This window comes from Alexandromys fortis, unplaced genomic scaffold (assembly GCF_014885135.2).
Source record: "Alexandromys fortis isolate MF-2015 unplaced genomic scaffold, M_Fortis_MF-2015_v1.1 scaffold_54, whole genome shotgun sequence".
Taxonomy (NCBI): Eukaryota; Metazoa; Chordata; class Mammalia; order Rodentia; family Cricetidae; genus Alexandromys; species Alexandromys fortis.
Window position 1 is genome coordinate 848953 of NW_026067958.1, and position 22579 is coordinate 871531.

General features: G+C 37.0%; 1 protein-coding gene across 1 annotated transcript in view; it reads left to right on the forward strand.

Moving 5' to 3' along the window:
• Plxdc2 (plexin domain containing 2) overlaps positions 1-22579 on the forward strand; it is a 403081-nt gene that overhangs the window by 310145 nt on the left and 70357 nt on the right. Inside the window, exons 8-9 of the mRNA XM_050152598.1 lie at positions 5811-5906; positions 6124-6205. Coding sequence (XP_050008555.1) covers positions 5811-5906; positions 6124-6205 — 178 coding nt within the window. The remainder of the gene's footprint in view (positions 1-5810; positions 5907-6123; positions 6206-22579) is intronic.

Here is a 22579-nt window from a genome sequence, read left to right on the forward strand (position 1 = left end):
AAGAATCAAACAACCTTGGTAAACACAAGCAGAGCTATGTTACTAAAGTTGGAGGAGAGAGAAACAAACAAATGTCATTACAGATGTTAATATGAGAAGTAACATCTACGACCAATCACTGAAGGGAAAATTCACATAACTACGAAAGGAAAGAAATTACCCATTACCTGGTCTAATAATTATTTATTCTCAAAATACACTCAGAGAGAAAAGCAGTAACCAAAGCAAAGGATTCATATTCCACACAAGGTTTCTCCCAATAATGAGACTTAATATATTTTCACAAGGGACTTAAATTCATTTAATGTTAAAATTAGCTGTAACTTTAATTTTCAAAGAAGTTATAACAGAACAGCACACTAACCTAGGATCATTCCTGTCTTGCTCATCAGGGTGGCACTTAAACATGACCTTGCTAGCCAAATGTGGCAAAGATTCACTTCTATTGTGGCAACCTAACCTTAGACATTAAATTTTAAACTACATTTAATTAATTTTAAGTTCAAGAACAGCATGTAACCATTGGCTGCCATACTAGACAAGGCAAGAGTAGACGTTGTACATATATATTTAAATAAAATGTTGAATGTCAAGTACTTTTAAAATATTGTTAGAGTTAAATATGATTAATAATAAATTTCACCATAAGTGCACTTATTCAACAGTAAATTTGAAATATAACCACTATAATAATAGCAACTTGCAATTTTTATTTGATGGTAGGGTACATTCTAATTTAGCAATTACAACTTTTAATGTGAGATTAAAACACAAATAATCATGTAAATTTTTTAAAAATTATTTCATAGAATCCATTTCAATGCTTCTAGACAAGCCTAGTTTATTATTTCAGAGTCATCAGTCCTGTCGTTCATTTAGGCCAAATCAGTCTAGAAATCTCCAGTGAACGGTGCACGCTGATCTCCATCCTCTCTAACTGCAAAGCCCTTCAAAGTTATTCATTCTGCAGAATGTAAAATTGCTTCCCTTTACAGCACTATTTACTTGCTGTTTTGATTCTCAAGCCTGAACTAGCTCACCACAGGCTCAGTGAAAGGATAAATAAAGAACTATTAGCTTCTTTGTAAAATACCAACTTATTAAAGAGCAGTGTGCAAAATTATATTTCACTTTAATTCATACCTTATTAACATACTTTATTTGGTTGTTCCTGACTGGATTTTTTTAAATGTGTATAGATAGTGGTGTGTGAGTGTGTGTGTGCAAGAGAATATCTATGTATGTGTATATGTATGCATGAAAAAGAGTGTGTATGTCTGCACATGTCTATCTGTCTCTCTATTGTATGTGTTTGTGAGAAAATATTTATCTGTGCCGTGTGTGCATGTGCCTGTGTGTGTATGTTTGTGTATATGTGTTGTATATGTGTGTGTTTCTGTGTCTGTGGTAGAAGAGAGTGTGCTGGTGGCACATCCCTGTGTGCTCATACAGAGACCAGAACAGTGCAAGGCTTTGAGGGTCTTCTGTCATTCTCTGATTTAATACCTTGAGAGAGAGTCTACACTGAACAGGAAGCTTTGCATTTTCTAATGGATGGTTGACTCAGAACTCAGAGGATTTGCCTATCTGCACTTACCACTTCCTCCCCCTCGCACCCCCCAAGCCTATCTAGGAGTAATGCCCAGTCTTCTGCTGAGTGGTGGGGACTCAAACTCATCTTTTGTGAATTGAGCAAGTGTTCATGCACTAACCCACCTCATACTCTGCTGAGGTGAATTGAAAGAAAGAAAGAGACAGAAGGAAGGAAGGAAGGAAGGAAGGAAGGAAGGAAGGAAGGAAGGAAGGAAGGAAGGAAGGAAGGAAGGAAGGAAAAGGGAGAAAGAAAAACTAAAGATTCTTTGGCTATTAGCAACCACTGATTCACAAACTTTAAAACATTTGAGAACTTTTGTAGGGGTTCTGTAAAGAAGATAATTCTCCTTCAGAATTATGGTTAAACTATTTCATTTTTTTGCACATTCATTGGCTTTTAATCTGAGTCCACACACATATGCAAAAAATACAAGTTTTTACTTATTTAAATTCTCTATATTTATTCAAAGCAGTCACGGTCAGGACTTTAACACAAGATTAACGTGCATGGCATTTGAGCATTCATTTGGTCAATGCACACTTGCTAGCATGCCCACTGGGACAGGATTAATTGATCTAAGCAAGTGAGAGTCAGCACAAAATGCTTTTATATCACTCAGCCAGTGAATGAATGAGCTCCTCTTTGCAGACCCTTCTCTGTAGCTGCCTTACTCCGTAAACATGGGCACAAGTTTGCTCACCAGTTAAAATTGAGTTGTTTTTAATTTATGTTTTTTAATTATTTTACTACTTATTTTAGCTATCATGACCTGATACTATATTGTTTATGCTTTTCTGCTTTTTTATTTGCCTCAAATTTATACTTTCATTTTAATAATTTCTTAACTCATGTACTATATAACAAATATTTGTTTTCATTATACTTTCCTACTACTATGGGGGCATTGTAGTTTTTTCTGGTTCTGGTCACCTGCACTTATATAGTGCCAGAATGTTAATTCTCCCAACTGAATTTTGATATTGAAAACTTCCTTTTCAGTACAGTTTGTACCACTGTGGTGTAAGTTACACATCTAAATGACTGATCCCTAAACATTATCCGCTCTTTGGCCTGTGCTTGTTTTGTTCAACATTTGATTCTAAAGGTAGAAAAAATTCATACTCCATTCCACCAATTTCCACTTAATAAAGCCATTATTTCTCTTTTCTTTTGTTTTCTTTTTCTTTGCTTTCTTTTCTTTTCTCTGAAAGAAAAAAACATAACTAATGGCTTAAGATTTAATAGCATGGCGTTCGATTGAATGGCATTTCAAGTGTGCATTGCACAATCTTGGAAGTAGGGAGATGTGCTACCCTAGGGCCTGGAGAGCCATGTTAGTCGCAGGTCTGTGAAGACTCCACTCTGTCCTCCTTTTACACGCTTGCTTCTAAATCTCTGGGCAGATGATTCCTAAAGGGATTGAGGAAATGAAGCAAATTGAGACTAGGAAGTTCGATGAGAAAGAAGAGGGGGAAAGTATTATATCCCCCTCCTGCCAGCCTTTGGTCTGATCTTCTTTACACATGGGAAAGTAACAGCTGAAATGTGACCCTTAGGCTCACCTTTAGGCTTGAGCAATGTCCGGAAACTTGTGCTAAGTAGAGATGGAATTAGAAAGAAGCACATAAGATAAAGTAAACACACTTCATCATCATCCATATTTCTGCTGTTTTAGCTAACATTTGACTGATGTTTCATAGAATTACAATAGAATTAGAAAAAGGGTTTGTAGCTAAGACATGATCTTCTCTATGCTTTGTTTGCTACTCTCACTAGCTAAGTCTGTTACTACATCTTTGAGTGGGAAGCTTGTTACTGCTGTAATAGTATCCTGTTTTTCCTTAACTTTTTGTTTACTTTCCCTGAATCTTCATGCTGAGAATGAATGAATCTTGTGGTGTGCATAGCCTACTGTTTACTTTGAAGAGTACTGGGTAGCCTGTGCTGAGGGCTGGGACCAATTTGGATTAGAAAACAAATAAGATATAATCATTTGAAACCTGTCATTAAACATGGACAACAGAAATAAGAAAATGACAGCAAAGCATATGTTTGACCGTTCAATGGACTAAGATATTATTAAATGCAAGGATAGGACAATGGAGGCAATTACCATTATATTCTTTTATGAATATTTGCTTTTAAGACTGGCTATCAAAGAAGCAGAATCCAGCGAATCCAGCTGAGGGAGGATGTGGAGAGGGATAGGATTCTTAGAGGTTCTGTATGACCACACTGGCCCTACTAAAGAACCTGTATTGGCTCAGGGACACCAACACCAAGTTCTTGGCACAAAGAAGATTCATGTGCACAAAAGGGATAGAAGGCAGAGATTAAGAGACAAAGACAGGAGACAGAGGACTAGGGAGAAGAAAAGGGAACAAGAGAGAGGGGTAAGGGGTATTTGTCCCCAGAGAAAAACAAAGGACTGCCACTGGATAGAGGGAAGACAGCTATGCCATAGGAAAATGGCAGTTTATAAAGAAAAGGGAAACCCTATGTTAGGATGAGTGCCATTCATTTTAGTTGAGCATGTTAATTAGGTGAGCCAACAGAGGCTTTGAATTGCTGACCTCAATACTTGGATCTCGGTAGTCAGCCTCAGGAGGAGGAAGTGCTAACATAAGGGAATAGACCTTGGTGTCTAGCTTTAGGAATATAATTTAAGGGTTTTTAGCAATGCAGAGAGAATGGGAGAGAAGAGCAAGGCCTGCCAGAGCCATGGCCATCATGCTCTTGCTGACCAGAGTCTCTTCACCCACCTGATGGAGATCAGAATTCCTTAAACCAACAGTTCAACATTTGCACACTGCATCGTATCACCAGGACATCTTAATCTCTTTTTTCTCCAGGTGTTACTCTCTGAAGGTTGATTCTATTTTATTTTCTAATTTATAACAGTCTTTCACTGATGAGTTTTATTGTCATTCTTAAGTTTTTCAAAAGTTATAAGAAAGTAATTGAAGTAATAAACATTTATTTTAACATTATTTGGCTTATTTTCTTGAAGACATATGAGCTAAATACATTTCTGAAACCATATGAAAGCTTCTAGGTTTGGCAGGGTCAACCAGTGAATAAATTCCTAATGGCTTGTGTTTAACAGAGTTGTCTCTGAATTACGGCAGAAGCAATCATTTGGAAGTTGGCATCAACCAGCAGGTCACCAAACAAAATGATTCTCATTTATTTTAGGCTTGTTGAATTCATTTCCTCTCAATAGTTGGGGCACTAGGCAATCAAGGGAACCAGGGTACTGGGATAGAAAACGGTTTATCAGTCCATACACCCTATCAATAACTAACTCCCAGGGCTTCCCACTCGTCTCCACTGCCTGAGGTTTTCAATGTAAAATGTGACATGAACAATGGAGTGATATGGTAGAAATCAGCTGATATGATGGATCATTTCCAAACTTTGCTGTGAAGACCTAGGAACCTTCATCCTAATATTTGTATTTTAAACCTTTGTTTTTTTTTTTTACTTCTTGGAACTAAATTGTGCAAAACACATGAGAAAGAAATATATTAAGGACTTATTCAATTTAGATGGAGGAAAATAATGAGCAGACATTATCTTTTTTCTCAAAAGTTAAAGACTAAAGAAGATGCTATGACTCCTTATATCAAGGAAACATACCAAGAAATCATGTTTTTCTAAAATGACGAAGGAAGCTTGCCTTCCTCAGTTGTTACTCGTTAAGGAGAATATGCATGCTTCCATCAATTATACAAGAAGAAATTAATCTGATTATTGATTATTTTCCAATCTCATTAACATGAACAGCAAGTGACAGAATGAACAGAAAATTACATGCTTCCTTACCTAAGACAGCTTCAAGTTAAAGCCCATCCAACGAAGAGACTGATAATTACAAAACTAAACCCCTATATCAAGTACATATAGAACCAGAAATGTTGTTATCATTGATGTGGAAAGTGTAGGTTGAGATTTAAAATACTTCCCTGAGGTAGCAAGCCTCCAGCTAACTGTAACATACACACACACACACACACACACACACACACACACACACACACCTTTAGTGGTTTCATGATAGATTTCCATATTTTGAAGGATTTGATACATGAAATCCTACATTAAAGCTGAAGTGACTCAGGAATGGGTAGCACTACTATGTTTATTATTAAAATACTCTTGTTGAAAAGTGGGGAAGTAGTCAGAGCTCATTTTCTTTCACTTGTTATTTTTATAGATGTTCGAAGAAGAACAATTTATGAATATCACCGAGTAGAACTACAAATGTCAAAAATTACCAACATTTCAGCTGTGGAGATGACCCCACTCCCCAGTAAGTTATTTAAGATAGTGAAGTGGGGGAAAACATCAAGTTTGACAGTAAGTTGGCTTATAATTATTGTGTTCAGTATGTAATTTTAATTGTGCTTGTCAAGCATACGTATTTTGACCTTGGTGTGTACAGGGATGGGTGTACTTTTGGATAAGTAGCCTCTCTCCCTCCACACTGTCAACTAGTCTTGATGAGTCTATTCTCTCCTGTTTCTTAGCATGTCTGCAGTTCAATGGCTGTGGTCCTTGTGTATCCTCTCAGATTGGCTTCAACTGCAGTTGGTGTAGTAAACTTCAAAGGTAAAAGAATAATTTATAAACGTGATTTTTATTTTTTAAAAAATCTTGTTGCCTATACCTACCGAGTTACAAATTTTATCATGTGTATGGATCATATATGTATTGAGTGTATAGGTGTGAAAATATGTGTGTGCATGTTCGTATATGTTGTATATGAACTTAGAACATATACACATAGTTGGACAGACAAAAGTGCAAATCCAATTGTGTTTAGAAAAGGAAATTTCAATATATTTCTTTGTCAAATTCTTAAAATGACTAAGAACCTCCATCGTCTATAAGGCCAAAATCTAACATAGATTTATAATTCCCTGTAGGGTCTTTTGAATGGATAATTTCAGCCCCTATTTTACAGAAAGCATGGCATGAGATATGTTTTCCACAGCTGGAACGTATTTCAGTAATCACATGCACATTATTAAAATAATTCCTATCCAGTAGCTGAAAAGTCCTTCCTCAAGGTTGCTGATGGAGGCTAAAGTTGACATTGCCTGACCTTGCTATGATTAGAACCTGTATATGGCGGTAACCTTGTGCTCTAATTGACTTAAAAACTTACTTTTACTGGTGTCAAAAATATTTACTGGCTATCTCCAGTGGTAAAAGAGATTGTTCAGTCACAGGACTTTTACAGAAACTGAGCAGGGTGAGAGATATAGGGTGAGGCTGGAGAGCAGATTGCTGTTCCTCGAAATGATGGCTGGACATACTTCCACCAAAATCTTATATGAATTAGTGACACTGAGCTGACTCAAGGAGAAATCAGTTCAATGAATACCTCCTGGTTCTGGAACAAAGCAGAATGCATTAGGTTTCTCTAGAAGAAGAGGGTGGATTGAATTGTTTGATATCATAAAAAAGAATAAATTAGATTGGCTTACACAGTATAGCTCTAGGTAGCTCAGCTATGGCTGTCTAAATGCTGAAAGATCTGAGGCCAGTTGTTGTCTTGACCCCAAAACAGAATGCCCAGTAGTCCCAGTGTGATTTTGAAGGTTGGAAAGTTTCTGAAAAGCAGTTGCCCTTTATTTATGATGGAAGGCCAAAGAAGCTTGGGTTAGGTGGTGACATCAGGAATAACACTGGGATCTATACCTCACCACAAAACCTGAAAGGAAACACCCCTCTGTTTTCTCGCCAGCCCAGAGGCATGTCTGTTTGTTGGTTCTAGACCCAATGAAATTGGCAATCAAGAGTGCCTATCCCAGGGAGCATAGCTCTAAAATGTGGAACACTCTTAAGAAGTCACTCTGCCAGTGACTGTCATTTGCTGAACCACTGTGCACATCGTGTACATGCAAGGTGCCTGCAGCACTGCAGTGAAGAACAGGAGCAGGATTCTTGCACCCAGGTGGAGTTACAGCCTCAAGCATCCAGAGTCTATGGAAAGACATCTTTTCCCTCCAGCTGGTGTTCCTCGGTGGCTTGTTACCATAGAGGACAGATGCCGGCTCCCTGGCTCCCTGCTGCAGCACTTCTGTCTTGCTAAGGGCACGCTAAGGGACTTCTTCAATGTTGTTGAAGGTGTAAAGAGAGAACGCAAAAATTTTCATGACAATCTTAGGAAACATTTCGAACTGGCTAACTTTGGAGTAACCACTGCGGTACTGCAGCTGGAACTAGCTTGTTTATTGAGAACCAGAGTTTTGTTCTCAACTGAACATGCTGTGCCAGCCACTTCCTTTGGGAAATGAATTTCAAACAATGAAAAAGCAAGCAGGCCATTAGCATTTTTCAAATCATATTTTAAGTGAGTTCCTTATTCAGAGTGCTGTAAATCAAGGAATGGTGGTTATATGTGTATTTTGATAAGATTTTGTAACAATCACATGCATATCAGAAGTCATTAAAATCTGTTTAGATACTGAAATCTGAAATGAAAAGTGCTCAAAGCAATTTAGTGAGAGATACTGATCAGCCACCTTCAGAGCACAAGATCAAGTTTGTTGAATATCATTCTGAGCCATCACGATTAGAGTAAGGCTTTTTTTTTCATTTTTTTCATATTCTTTGCAGGGGTGTTAAAGGCAATGACCATTTATAATATTTTCCTTTACCTTCATTGCCTAGGAATACCCTGATATTATATTATCTAATTGATAAATTATGATTAGTTTCTGGGTGACTAAATCATGTATAGGCTTTTCTGGGATTAAAGAGTATTCGGGATAAGAGACTGTCAAGTGCTGAAGCCAGAAGATCTGATGGAAACCAGCACAAGTTGATGGCTCTTATCAGTATATGATAGGGTTTTTTTTCGTTTGTTATTTGAAATAGGGTCTCGCTCTGTAATCCAGGGTAGCCTAGAATACTCCATCCTTCTGCCTCAGCTTTCTAGATACTAGGATGACAGGCACGGACCATTTCTGGATAATTAGAATTTCTGCCTCAAACAATATCCAAGTAAATGAAGGTTTTTGAAGACTCATCTAGAAGCATACCTAATATTAACCACTTTTTTACAATGCAGAAATGCATGTTCTGACTTTGCAAAAAAGCAATATTTCAGTCAAACCATATGCACATGTTGAAATATGCTTCTACTCTTAGCGTTTATAAAGAGATTTCTCAGCCAGGTAGGATGCATGCTGAAGAGTTTATAAATTATATTAAGAGAATATTTGCAGCAGAGGAAGCTAGGGTCCTTGGGTTAAGTACTTCCTCAGGGTTTCTAGCTTTCTGATAAGTTTGGAACCTGAATTTGAATCTGTGTGACTTCCAGCTTTGGGTCTGGCTAATATATCAACTCTGCTTTGTACATCACAGGTGGGTGTGCTACGCAAGCTAATTTTAAACGGGTGCATAGTTGATGCTGCAAGAAAAAAAAAGATTTTTCAAAATGGTATACCAAAGCATAGAGGAGAGTCACAATATTCCAAAACCTCCTACATATTGATGACAGCATTGTAAATGTGAAGTATGATTCAGGGTATTCTTCGCTGACAAGCATGTGTTTTTGCATGTTATTATCTTTTGCTCTGTTGATTATGGAGCACAGATTTAAAATATCAGATTCAGTTTCAATTTTGGGAAATCCATAACAAAATTTGTTTCATGAATTGGTTTAACTATGGTTCATTGTACTTTTATTTGAGTTAATCTCCCCATTACATTTTATTATTTTCTCCTTAGACCTGTAAAGTTCCAAACATTGCTTTACTGCTCAGCATTATTTTCCCAGACTTTAGTGTTTGTATGAAAAGAAAATCACAAAATAAGAGACATGTTAGATTAAGTAACACAAATAGCACCCTGATTTTTTTAAACCCACCATTCCTTCTTGCATGTACTCATTTAGCCTAGACTAATAAACAGCTGCGAGTAATTACTCAACTCTCAAATTGAGTTTGCTAATAAAAAGGAGAGAAAGATAATTTTAATTGATTTGTTTATTTTCATCAATTCCCATTTTGAGGGAGCAAAAACTAAGACAAAATGTGTACCATGACTGGCCCAGGGTCTAAGAGTATTTGTATTACAAGTATACATAAGAAGTTTCATGATTGAAAAGATGTAATGAAAACACTTGGCCCTCGGTTTCTAGGTAAATTCCTTCTTATTTCCTCTCTGTGAATTGACAGAACTTGAATTAATCTTTTTTTTTTCTTTACTTAAGTTATGTTTTTTTTTTTCTTTTTTTTACGTTCCGACTGAATCTTCCCCTCCCTTCCTGCCATTCCCTCCCCTACCCAATTCGACTCCTCCTCTGCTTCTGTTCAGAACCATGCAGGCTTCCCATGGGTAATGAACTTGCTTTGACAGGAGCCAGCTGCAGCACCAAGGCCAAGTGTACCTCATAGAAAATGCTCTTGCAAGGGTCTACACTGGCTTCAAACCTGATTGTTGAGGAAATGAAGCCAAATGAGGGGCAACATTATGAGCTGGTTATGGAGAGAAAGTAGTCACAGAATATTAGAGAGGGCTTGGTATAGTGGTGGTTGTACCTCAGGCTAACAAAAATCCTTTGAGTTTTAAAAGTTAAGGAAAAGGAGAGGAGTGGTTTTATTATGGTTTATAAATATAGCTCTGGAAGTTCAAATAAAACATTTTCTCAGTTGTTTGTAGAGTGAGTTATGCTGAAAAGAAAGAGGCAGAGCTTACAAACCTTCTGAGAGAAAATCTAGCAACAATATCTGTCACTGAAGAGGCTCTCCTGTAGAGGGGAGCCATTATCGTGTATGGATGTTTTTATTTGGATTCATGAGTTGAACTCTTGCTATTTGTAATTGAGGGCAAGAGGAAACAGTAAAGAATAACTCTGCTAATGTGAGCCTCTTTGCGGAGCACGACCTGCTGGTTGCAGGGTCCCCCACAGTGCCGCACACACTCAAGTCTGATGCAGACGCCCATGCATATGGGTAGACTGAATCATTAAGATGATTTAGCTATGTATTCACTGGAGTATTATATACAACAAAGCATTTAAAGAAACACCAGTCACAATGTCCCATTGTAAGCTTTGCTTGGTCGACATGAACACAAAGGAAAGAACTGATGTCTCTTTTTATTGAAGGCATCAAAGACACATGAAGCTTAAATGACATGTAGACAACAATGTGTAAGTTCCTCATATGACTACAATTAGAGACCGCAGGAGACACAGTACAGACCGAAATTGTAGTGTATTCACTATGAAATGCACTGGCCTTTATAATACATCAGAGGGTACCTGTTAATCCAGGCAAATTTCAGGGGCAGCCCAGAAGGGAGCACTTCAGAGTTCTCCAAAAGAGTAAAAAATACCCGTCGCACTGCTGGAATGGGGCCGTGTAGTGTGGCCTTGAAGAAGTTAGACTGTCAGGATGGGTGCATAGTGACACAGACAATTAACAATTATGGACAAAGCAGTAAAGCTTTTTAATCTTCAGTCAAAAAGGTAAAATTAATGTGTCACCAAGATTATGTTTGATACTAGTATGCATTAAATCCAGATGACCCCAATTTTCAGCCTTTATCAACTGAGTGTTAGAGAAGCATAGCTACAGGAGGCTGTTGAAATGCAGGACCATGTGCTGCCCAGTAAGGAGTTCACATTCAGTGGTCCAGGCTGCAGCCTAAGTGTCAGAGACCAGCTTCGACAAAAATACGACTTACTGCGGTAGGGGTTTGGAAGTCAGAAATGTTAGTAAAGAATACAGAAATGCAAATAAAAATAACAAAACAGAAACGTAGGATAGTATCAGGAGGGAGTTCCAGTGAATACCGAAATTGCCCGTGTTCAATTTTCCATACACTATTATACCCCAATACAAAAGGGGGAAGAAGGCAACACGGACCTTCCCCAAAGCAATGTGCCTTGTTGTCTCTGAGGAGTGGATGGAGAGGGTGGGGTGGTGGGGTAGGTGGAGAGAATGGGAGGAGGGAAGGGAGTGGGAATTGGGATTGGTAGGTAGAATGAAAAAAAGAGATTGTTTTCTTAAGAAAAAGAAAAAACTGGGCAGGAGGATTTTTAGAGACTTGTTTTATCCAAAGTATAGAGTAGATACTGATGAATAAAAAATAAAAAGACTTCTTTAGCATGACACAAAGGACAACTAAAACAGTTTCTGCTTCAACACTTAGAGATATCAAGTCATTAACATTCTGTTGTTTAGGCATTGAAGCTACCCTAGATCAAATAAGGCAGTCACTCCGAAGGTCAAACCTCCTAAAATGTAGCTCTAGCACTTCCTGACCATTCCTCAGGGTGGAGTGGATCTACCTCTAAGTGTTCTCTTAATGTCAAAAGAACCAAATAAGCACATTCTGGGTCAGGAGTGTAGCACTGATAGTTGTCAACAATTTGGAGCAACCTCAAATTCTTTGACCTTCAGACAAGGTGGAAATAGGCTCACATTTTGGGTGTCCACACCCAAGGATTCTGCTTTTGTAATCAACATCTTTAGGTGTCCTGAGGTATGAGAAAACCATGATAGAAATGCTTGTTTCATATATTTGTACTAGGAATCTTCTAAGTTTTTTCAAACTTTATTTTTGATTTTAGAATATAATTACATTTCTCTGTACCTTAATGGCTTTACAAAGTTATATGAAACAGTGATTCCTGAGTTGAAAGTGAGGCCTTTCTACAGAAACAAATTATGTAAACAAGACTATTTGCTGCTAGCCAGGTGTCAACTAGAAACAATCCATAATCAACTGGGGAGAAGTCTCCATGATGGATTTTCTAGATCAGGTCTGTGTGGGATTGTCTTGATTGTGTTAACTGATATGGGAAAGCCCAGAACATGCCAGAGACACTACTCCCTCGGCTTGAGGTACTGAACTGTGTAAGAGCAGAAAAGGTAAACTAACCCCTGGAGGCATGCCTGTGTCCACTCATTCATATTCTCGACTGTGGATGCAGCTAGTGGCTTCAAGTAACAGCCACCTTAAAATTCCCACAGTGGCAGACCTATAATCATGAGCAAAAATTAACCTTTTACCCATAAGTTGCCTTTTGTCAGGCTGTTTTATAAGAAAACAACCTATACTATAGCAATCACTAATATTCCCAGTTGTTGAGAGACTGAGACAAGATCTGGAGTGGGAGGTTGTTCTATCTCCATAATGGGACACAGCCTCAACCAAAAAACCGTCAAGCAACAGCAAAATAAAAATAAAAAATTTTTAAAATATATATTAGCAGTTCTTGAAGAAGAGCTTGATTTCAAAACAGAGGAAGAAGCTCTTCTGGACAAACCTTGCATATAATAAATAAATCAGTTAAAAATCATTGGGACATATTTAGTTCTGAACTGTGACAGAATTATTACTGCTAAAGTGGCCATCCATTTTTCCAAGGGAATCATTGTACTTGTAGAAATGTATTATAACCATGATAAAATGTGACAATACCTATAGGTACTAAATTGAATTTTTATTTTATTTTAGCTTTATAAAAATTGTTTTTAAAGAATCTTAGTAAAGGGTTTCAATGCGTGTTGTGTTCAAGAGAGACACTGAGATGGATTACTGGGAAGTAAGGAGTTTATTTTAAAGTTATTAATGCAATTTACAGACACAGATGGAGAGGCAGCATTTTGGTGTGAGCTACAAGCAGAGTCCAGACTCCAATACCAGGAACAGACAAGCATGGTGGGGTATGGGAATACGAGAAGAGAGGAATGAAAACTCACTTGTCAGAATGGGCTCTTGTTTTATACTTTTTATATGGCTAAGGATGAAGGGAGGCTCATGGTTCAAGCCTACAACCATAACTTTTGTTTTCTGGGCAGAAGGCAGGCAAAGGACTGGAGAAGAGGGTGTATAAACTCACTTCCTAGGTGAGAGATCATTGCCATTGGAACAAGGGCTCAGGAGTGTGTTAATCGGTGTGTGCAAAAGAAGGGGAGGAGCAGATAAATTCTGATGTGAATTGGTCTTAAACAGAATTGTGTTTTAAGCAAGAAAGTCACAGCCTCATCTGGTCTTCCATATCTTCTAAACCAGGCTCTCACCAGAGGGTATCTGTAACATGAGCTGATATAGAAGTGCAGTGGGGCTGGCATTTTCCATGAAAACATTTTGAAGTATCATCAAGAACAGAGAAAATAAAAGAAAAATATTTAACATTCTAGTAATAGGACTTCTCTTTGTGGAAAGAGGTTGTAGTAGTCCATCAAATACCACCATTCATTTCGCTGTATTTCTTTTTGCAAACTTTAAGTCTTTACTGTATATGTAACATGTGAATCCATCAAGAAACACAGCAAATCTTTCCAAGGCTGAGCGAAAACAGCATATGCAAATGTATTAGGACGTTATTTCCAAAAGTCTAAATTTCTTAAGTAAAAGGTTAATTCTGACTATACATCTACATCTTTTTTTTTCTAGGAAGAGTCTATTAGATTTGCCAGCCTTTCAGATATATAATGTATGTGATTATTTTCTCTTCTTTAAAGTAAAAAAAAAATGTAATGTTGAAAAATGTGTGTTTGTATATGCCCAGCATATATTGTAGATTTTGGTTTCTGTCTTCTCTGATCATTGTTTCTCTGTCTGAAGCAGGGAAAGGTATGAGTACAGAAAAAAAAATTTCCTTTTTTCTAGGACTTAAATAGATACTTGAGTGACATCTGATGATATTCAAGTACCACCTGAAAATGCCAAGGCACTCTCTTAAATTGTTTTTGATTTTCCAATCGACAAACACTGTGTTTGCTCTCCATCTGAGCACCATTTGGCTAACCACAGAGAAAAATCTCTACTCTGTACTGCTATTTAGCATCATGTGTGTTTGTAAGAGCTTTTTTTCAAGACTGTCCAATGATTTGAAAGTCTTGCTTATGTTAACCAACTGTGGCAGCTACATCCCATGGGTTTATGATTGAGATGACTATACTACAATAAATTCAACCTAATTAACAGTTAAGGAATTTCTTAAAATAGAACATTTTAATGATAAATTTAAATTCTAGTCTGTTAGCTTGTTGGCATTAATAAAATAATAAGTTCCCCTGGAATAATTCAAAGTTAATTGTCTAAGAATGAAATTATGTGTGTCTAATTTTATAAACACTAGGTGCCAAACAATTATGAGAATAAGAATGTAATCTTTAAAGAACAAGGAGACAAACATTGTTTTGAAGAAAAGTTTGTGGCTGTCAACTGTTAAACCAGCAGACATGAGCATTGAATACTAAGGAAACTTAAGTTGACAATGTTCTCTTGAAAAGGGTGATGTGATGCTTAACAAAACAGTAGCAAGAATTGCTGACAGTGTGCTTGTTTTGCTGGAAATCTCATGTTGCATTGTAGAAGGACATTTGCAACAGAACAGGATGATATTTCAATATTTAAATAAAATATAAGAATGATAATATTTTCTAATTTTTTTTACATTTCATTAAAATGTATCCTCCAGCAAAACTAAAATATGATAATTTTATAATCCTTGAAAGTAACAAAACCCTTATTCCATTTTTGTTGTTGTAATGGCAAAAACACAGGGGAGTGCAGGCTTATTTCATCTTACACTTGCAGTTTCTGGACCATCACCAGAAGGCGCAGCAGCAGGGACCTGAGACAGTTGGTCATGTCACTTTTGTAGTGAAGAGTGGAGACAAACAAATGCATGTGTGAGGAGCATTCATTCCCTTTCTTTTGAGAATCCAAGCCAGGGAGTAGTACTTCCCACTTTCATGAAATTTAGCAATTCATCAAGGCATGTAAAATTTCACTGTTTTCTGTTTTTTGGGGGGGAGGTGGGGTGTAGTTCGGGTAGCTCTAGAAACTTCTAGATATTCATTTAAAGGTATATATCTTCATGAAATTTCACAGCAATCTACAATCCAGTTTAGGGAAAACATGAAGTTTAATAGTTCACTAAATATTAGCATTCTTCTGTACCCTTTCTAGAGTTTTACAGAAATGACTGGGAGACCCTGGAGATTCATGAGGCTCATTTTTTCTCTCTCTTTTCTAGAAAGCTACTTTTCCTTCTATGGCTCCAGCTCTTGATTTCTCTTTTCTGTGACAATTCATGGCCAAGAGAGAACTTTTTATTCTCTCCATAAATCATATCCTCGACTGTAACAGTTTCTGAAGATTCCGTCTCTTAGAAGCACACAGGTTTATATTCCTAATATAGTGCCCTGTGATCCTGCAGAGAAGACCTCAGAACTGTCCTGTGCCCCAATCAGAATTTATCTAGCCCTCTTCTGCACTCTAGTAGCGCATGGGTTTATTTGTGTATTGTTCAGATTTTCTTCTGCTGCTGCTATTCCTGCTAAACTACAGAGAGGACAGGGAGGTTGAAGAGTAGGTATGCCATATACATAGAAAAATTTTAAAGCAATTATAATAACTTCCTTTTGCTCTATGTGTATTCTTAATCACATACCTTCTGAAACCCTCCTGTCGTTACTGTCTATCAGTTTAATTATTCCATTCAGTCTTCAGAACTATACAGAACAATCTTAGAACTTGTTTGATAAATTAAGAAAATGAGAATTAAGGAGTTGAACCTAGGTCACAAAAATAGTATTTGATAGAGCAGGGATTTTAAAAAAATAAATATAGGGTGCACATTTGGGGAGATGAAAAGCAAATAAACACTAGGGTTAAAATTTTAGCACCTACAACATCGCCAAGTATGTGCATAGGTTCTTCATGCAATCCCAAACAGAGGACTAAGTGCCCTCCTAATCTCAGAGGAAGATATTGTTACCCTACTGACACTAGCCATAATCCAAAACATATTGGGATGCATGCTCATTGTAAAGCATTTTGAGAATACACAGAGTTGTTGTTTCAACTATAGTTGGGAAAAATGCAGAAGTTACAAAAAAGGAGTTTTAGTAAAAAACAAATATCATAGATGAAGCAAAGTAGTAAAAATAGCAAGCACATAGTATTCTCATGGGGAAAAAACAGGATTTGGAAATAATCAATTTAAACCCTATGCTGCAAAAACAGTGTATGGAAACTTCATTTTGTGGGGAGAGTTATGCCTATTACACTTTACTATGATTCATTTTCTTCACGTTTATCAGGATGTGGAGCATCAGTTTGCCACAGCCTCTGCTCACAAACTGAAGCATGCAGTCTGTGCACATGAAGTGTTGGGGGGGACAAAATCCTATGGCGAAGACATCAGTACTGTGTAATCATGAGCTGAGCTACCCAAAGTCATAAGGATACCAAGAATGTATGTAAATTCAGAGATGGCTTTCTTATAGAAAATTTGGCTAACTAGGCTTGTTGAAATTGCGAACAAAATGGCCTCTGCAGGCAAGAGGACAGTGCACTGTACAAACGGAGAGAATCACACATATCTGTCTCTCAAAAGAGACATTCTGGGTTTTCCAGAGCAAGCCAGGCTGAAGCTTGTCCCTCTTGCTGTTCGCCCATTTTTTCCTTTCTGTCCCAGACCTGGAATATTTGCCTAGAATAAATTGTATGGTCATCCTACCAAATGACATTCTGACTGACTTCTCCACTCTTTGCTGTTGTCTGAGTTTTCTATGTTTGGTGCACTCAGAATTTAGGCAGTACTCAATGTTTCAACACATTTACCTTACGTGTGGGAAAGACTACATGGCCCACACAGCTAAACAGATTGCTTTCTGACTTTTTATGACAGACATCTTGAAAATAAATAAAAGATATTTAATCAACAAGTTGGTTGATACATATAATGTCTGTTCACACCAAATTTGGAAAGAAAAGTTGAATCTGCTTTTGATAAGCTTGCTGAAGTATGCAAAGATGTCAGAAACATAAAGCAGGTCATTGAGGAAAATGAGGTCTTCAGGGGATGTGGGAAGGGCAGGGAAGAAAAAGTAACAGAATATAATTCATGTGACATAAGTGAAAACAGTGACGATTTAGTGGAAAGAAGGGTTCGAGAAGAGTTCTATAGAGAGGGGAACAAGTAAAAATAAATAAAAATTATGTAAAGCGATAAAGAAAGTCATTACTGTGTATGCTAGCATGCTAACTTAAAACAATAATAAAAAAACAAAGCTGAAGAGTAACTGCTCAGCTACGAATATTCATGTTAACACAAGGTGACATTGGCTATTTTATGAAGTGGAAAATTGCTTCACACTCAAATTCTTAAAAATCTTCTTTTTACTAGCTTTAATAAAACATAGAATATTGGAAAACATGAGTTGCATGAAACTCAAATAGAATTAGCATTTAATAATTTGATGCTCTATATGCCCAACCAGACTGATGTAGAATAAAGTTAGGAAATATGGAAGAACACACTCCTCTATGACCAAAATTATTTCTTAATATAGGAGGAATGTGCAGTGCATTGTGGGTCATCTATCTGCTAAGAATCAGTCTTGTGGATTGTTAGAAACCTTCAAAACCTTTTAGATGAGTTCACAGATGGATAATGAAGAGATCAGAACAAAGATTCCAAAGGAAAACCAACTTTTCTATGTTCTAAAATCACATATGAAGGGTCTTGGAAAACAAGTGGGGGTGAAGTGTGTGGTTGCTGCATGAGGAACCGAGTGCAGATCCCAAACCTCTGTAGAACCCGGCGAGGGTGGCAACATGCCTGCAGACCTAGGACCTGGAGGCACGAGTAGGGATTGTCTGAAGTGAGTTCCCTAGCTGGGTTGTCAAAATTGAGCTATGGAGTCAGCAAGATATCCTCTCTCAGAAAATAAAATGGAGGGTGACCGAGCAGAGTACCCAACATCAACTTTAAAATTTCAGACGTCTATAGGCACATACACTTATGAGAGTTAACATACATGAAAACATGCATGCACTCATGCAAATTACACAAATTTGTGTGTGTGTGTGTGTATAAAACACAAAAAGAAAAATTATTCTTCTTTACTTTGCAGCAGGGATCAAACTCAAGACCTTGTATATGCTGAGCAAGCATTCTACCACGGAGGGATGCCCTCAGTCCCCACCTTCTCACATTCTAAGTGTTGAAACTACAACTTAAACCTCAAGAGATGAATTGAATTTTACACTCACACACAGGGACACAAAAACATATGCAATGTAATATCTGATATTCAAATGTACCTAGATATGTAATTCAAATTTCTCAGGTACTTCTTAATAAGAAAATAAATTGGTAACATTGCATCAGTTTCTAATATGTATTAGAAAAATGTTTCCATAAAATTTAGTTTATTTATGCTTGTATTAATATCTCTTTAAAACTTAAATTGGCCATTTTATAGTAAATGTGAGTGGGGGAACAAAGTCTTTTGATCCAAATTAGTTAGTAATATTGAAAGATGACTATTTTCATACTGAAAGGTTAGTGTAACCGTATATTGACTATGATATAAACTTATAAAAGAACTTTAACTTAACAGAAATATTAAAACACTTATCTCAGATATATACAATCTTAATATTGAAATTCTAAAAGAGTGTCCTTTCAGAAATATTTAAAATATTATTATTAACATTATTGTGTGTGTATGTGTGAGAGAGAGAGATACGAGTAAACATCACAAGACAACGTTTGGTAGTCTAGTCTCTCCTTACACCCTGGGCTTCAGAGATTGAACCTAGGTACACCATCAGACTTTAAAACAAGTGTATTTGGCTATTGAGGCACCTCACAACACAAGAGTTTGTATTTTCTAATAATTATGATTTACATAGCTATGATTATCTAGCATTACATACAGCTGCTTTTTCTTATTCCCTCACTGTTATCATATATCAAATGAGCTCATATTGTTTGTCTGAAAGATTTAATGACACTATAAAATATAATGATAAGGAACCTGTATTAATGAGTGAAGTGTGCAAGAGAATCCCTAACATGGTTTTCAAACTTGCTCTTCTTAAGTAGGAGAAACACTTTAAAAGTAGAGTTCCAGACACATAGCAGACAAAACTACACTGTCTTGAGTACAGCTTAATGGGGGCTCATAGCCAAGCCTTTTTTTTTTTTTTTTTTTTTTTTTTTTTTTTTTTTTTTTTTTTTTTTTTTTTTTTTTTTTTTTNTTTTTTTTTTTTTTTTTGCTTTAGCTCCCAACTACTGAAGTCCTTGAGAAAATATATCCTGAACTCTGGCAGTGGTAGAAAGTTGGTGATAAATTCATGCTTTCCTGGTAAAAACACATCCAAAGCTACACAGTTTTTTCTGATCTCTCAGAATCTAAGACACTCAGGATTCCCAGTGCTGTGTCTCTATTAGTAATGGAGAGTCGGGAGAGTGCAATGACATTTGGAACTTTCTATTATCCCCAAATAGATCTTTCCCCCATTGGCTAAAAATGGGACTCAAATTCAGGCTAGAGTTCCGAGAAACTGGACATGCAGCCTGTCCCTATTTTCTGCCAATTTCACCTCCCAAGGGAAATTCTGAGACTTTGCTTATAGTAAAATAATAAATTAGGATGAGCTATTTTTTCTTTGAGGAGGGATCTTGTAGACATTGCTTGTGTTCAGCTTTGTTCTTGACAGGCTGATGGTGAGTTGACTCACACACTGTTGCTGCTTCTGAGGAATGCAGATTGCCCAAGAGAAGCTAAGCATTGCTGAATCAAATTTTATAAACGAGGCGAGTGTTTTATTAGGCACGGCAAACTTAAACTTCCAATATTTTACATTCCCTTTTCAGAACCATTGACAAGGCAAATGCCACGCGAGTTCTTTTCTGTCATTCTCATGCAACGAGATGCAAAACTTACTGTGGGACATTTGGATTAAAGTCAGGAATTTTTAAGAAGGAATGTCAGAAATAGAATCCTGAAACATCCAGAAGTTTACTGTTCTTCAGTGTCTGGCTCCATGGCCCTCAGCCAAGGGGTTCAGAACTATTTCCTTTCTTAAAACTCAGTTTTTCTTTGTGTAACGCCAATATACTAGAGTTAAATTCTAGCAAAGAAATTCTTGATTCCAGAACAAACACTTGGTCACTCAAAAGCGAGGATTTCTTCTCTCGCTTCTGTCACTCTGGCTTTTACTGAGGAAAGAAGCTGGAGTCTTAGGTCTTGTGTAACACTGGGTGGATTTTTCTTTATGGATTGTGTTTCATCATTTAACAGGCACTTTTGAAGAAAGGTAGAGATATTAAATAGCATATTTATTGTAAACCTACTATGTAATGTGCTAAGCCAGTTCTTCACCTACATTATCTCATTTATTCCTCACAAGAGCCCACCCAAGATAGATTTTAGAGTCTCCATTTTCACAAAACTATATCTCTGTGTTAACTATGTTAACGTTTAGAGATCACCATAGCTAGCAGAGCCAAAAACTGATCCCAAACTTGTGAGGACAATTTTAAAATTTATTACTTTATGTGTATGAGTGTCTTGCATGTATGACTGTATAGCGTGAGCATGCAAAAGCTGTGTTTGCCAGAGAAGGGGATTTGATCCCTCAGAACTTGAGTAACAGATGGTTATTAACTACCACAAGGGTTCTAGGAACCAAATCCAGGGCATCTCTCAAGTGTAGTAAGTGCTTTTAACCATTTAATCCCTCATGTATGCAATTTTAAAACTCCAAGTCTTCCATTAAGTGGTGTAGTCTTGAGTTTTTACAATAGTCAAATAAGACTAACTTATTTACTAATGTATAACTGTGAAAAGTATTGACGGGGAGAATTCTACAATGGATAATCATTGATTGGAGTTTAAACCAGGATTCTAACACACGTTCAAACAGGTGTCAGAGACCTCCACTCTTCCCTTTCTTCTCCCTGTGAAAGTCACAGAGAATAAGGCACTATTTTCCCCCTGAAGTTATTTTAAAACTGTTAATCAAATTGCTAATTATTAACTCATGGCTCATTGACTCAAGAGACTTTGGCTGCTTAATCTTGGAAGAAGAATAAACTATGCAATATAGAATATTTTTCTGTATTGATACTCTATGTTAATCAAAGATTTTTATTTTGATATTCTATATTGGTGCTCTTTCTTTTTCAAATGAATTTATTTATTATTTATTATTTATTTATTTTGCATCTTGGCCAGCAGTTTGCCCTCCCTCCTCTTCCCCCATTCTCTCCCCCACTCTTCTCTGTTCCCACACCCCAATCCACTTCTCCATTTCTGTTTAGGAAAGGGCAGGTCTCCCATGAGCATCCACAGAACATGGCATATAAAGCTGCAGTAAGACGAAGCATCTCCCATGTGTTACGACTGAGCAAGGTGACCCAATATGAGGAGAAGGTTCTCAATATCCAGTAAAAGAGTCAGAGACAGACCCTGTTCCCACTGCTAGAAGTCCCACGGGAGGACCAAGCTACCCGACTGCAACATTCATGTAGTGCTTAGGTCAGTGCCATGCTGCCTCTCTGGTTGTCAACTCAGTCTCTGTGAGCCCCTATGAGCCTAGGTTAGTTGGTAGAATACTTTTTCTGATAGAATGCTTTCCACTCTACTTCATTTCTTCAGGTTATCCTAGCATGCTGCTATTAGGCAGGATTTGATAAGTTGTCTATTTAGTTAAGTAGAAAAATAGAAGTATTCTTTAAGTAAATATTTTATATATTTATATATATTATATTCATAATTTGTGTAATCATTTGTCCTTAAAGCTTCAAATGTGATAGCTTTACTTTTAAGTATGATTCTTTCTAAAGTAAAAATATGTATTATTTGTGATGAGGAAATAATTCAGTCAATAGAGTGCTCTTTGGCAAGCATAAGGACCTGAGTTTTCCCCAAACCACATAAAAGTCCAAGCATGGTAGTGTACACTTCTAATTCTAGCACTTAGATGGAAGATACAGGTAGATCTCTGAGACTTGCTGAACTAGCCAGCCCAGCCTACTTGACAAGCTCCAGGTTAGTGAGAGTCTTTTTCTCAAAAAACAAAGTAGACAGCTCCAGAGGAACAATATCTAAGGTTGTTCTCTGCCCTCCACTGTCCTGAGTACACATGTGTGCACATCTGGATTCATATACACTTGCAAATATTAGGTAACAATATACAATA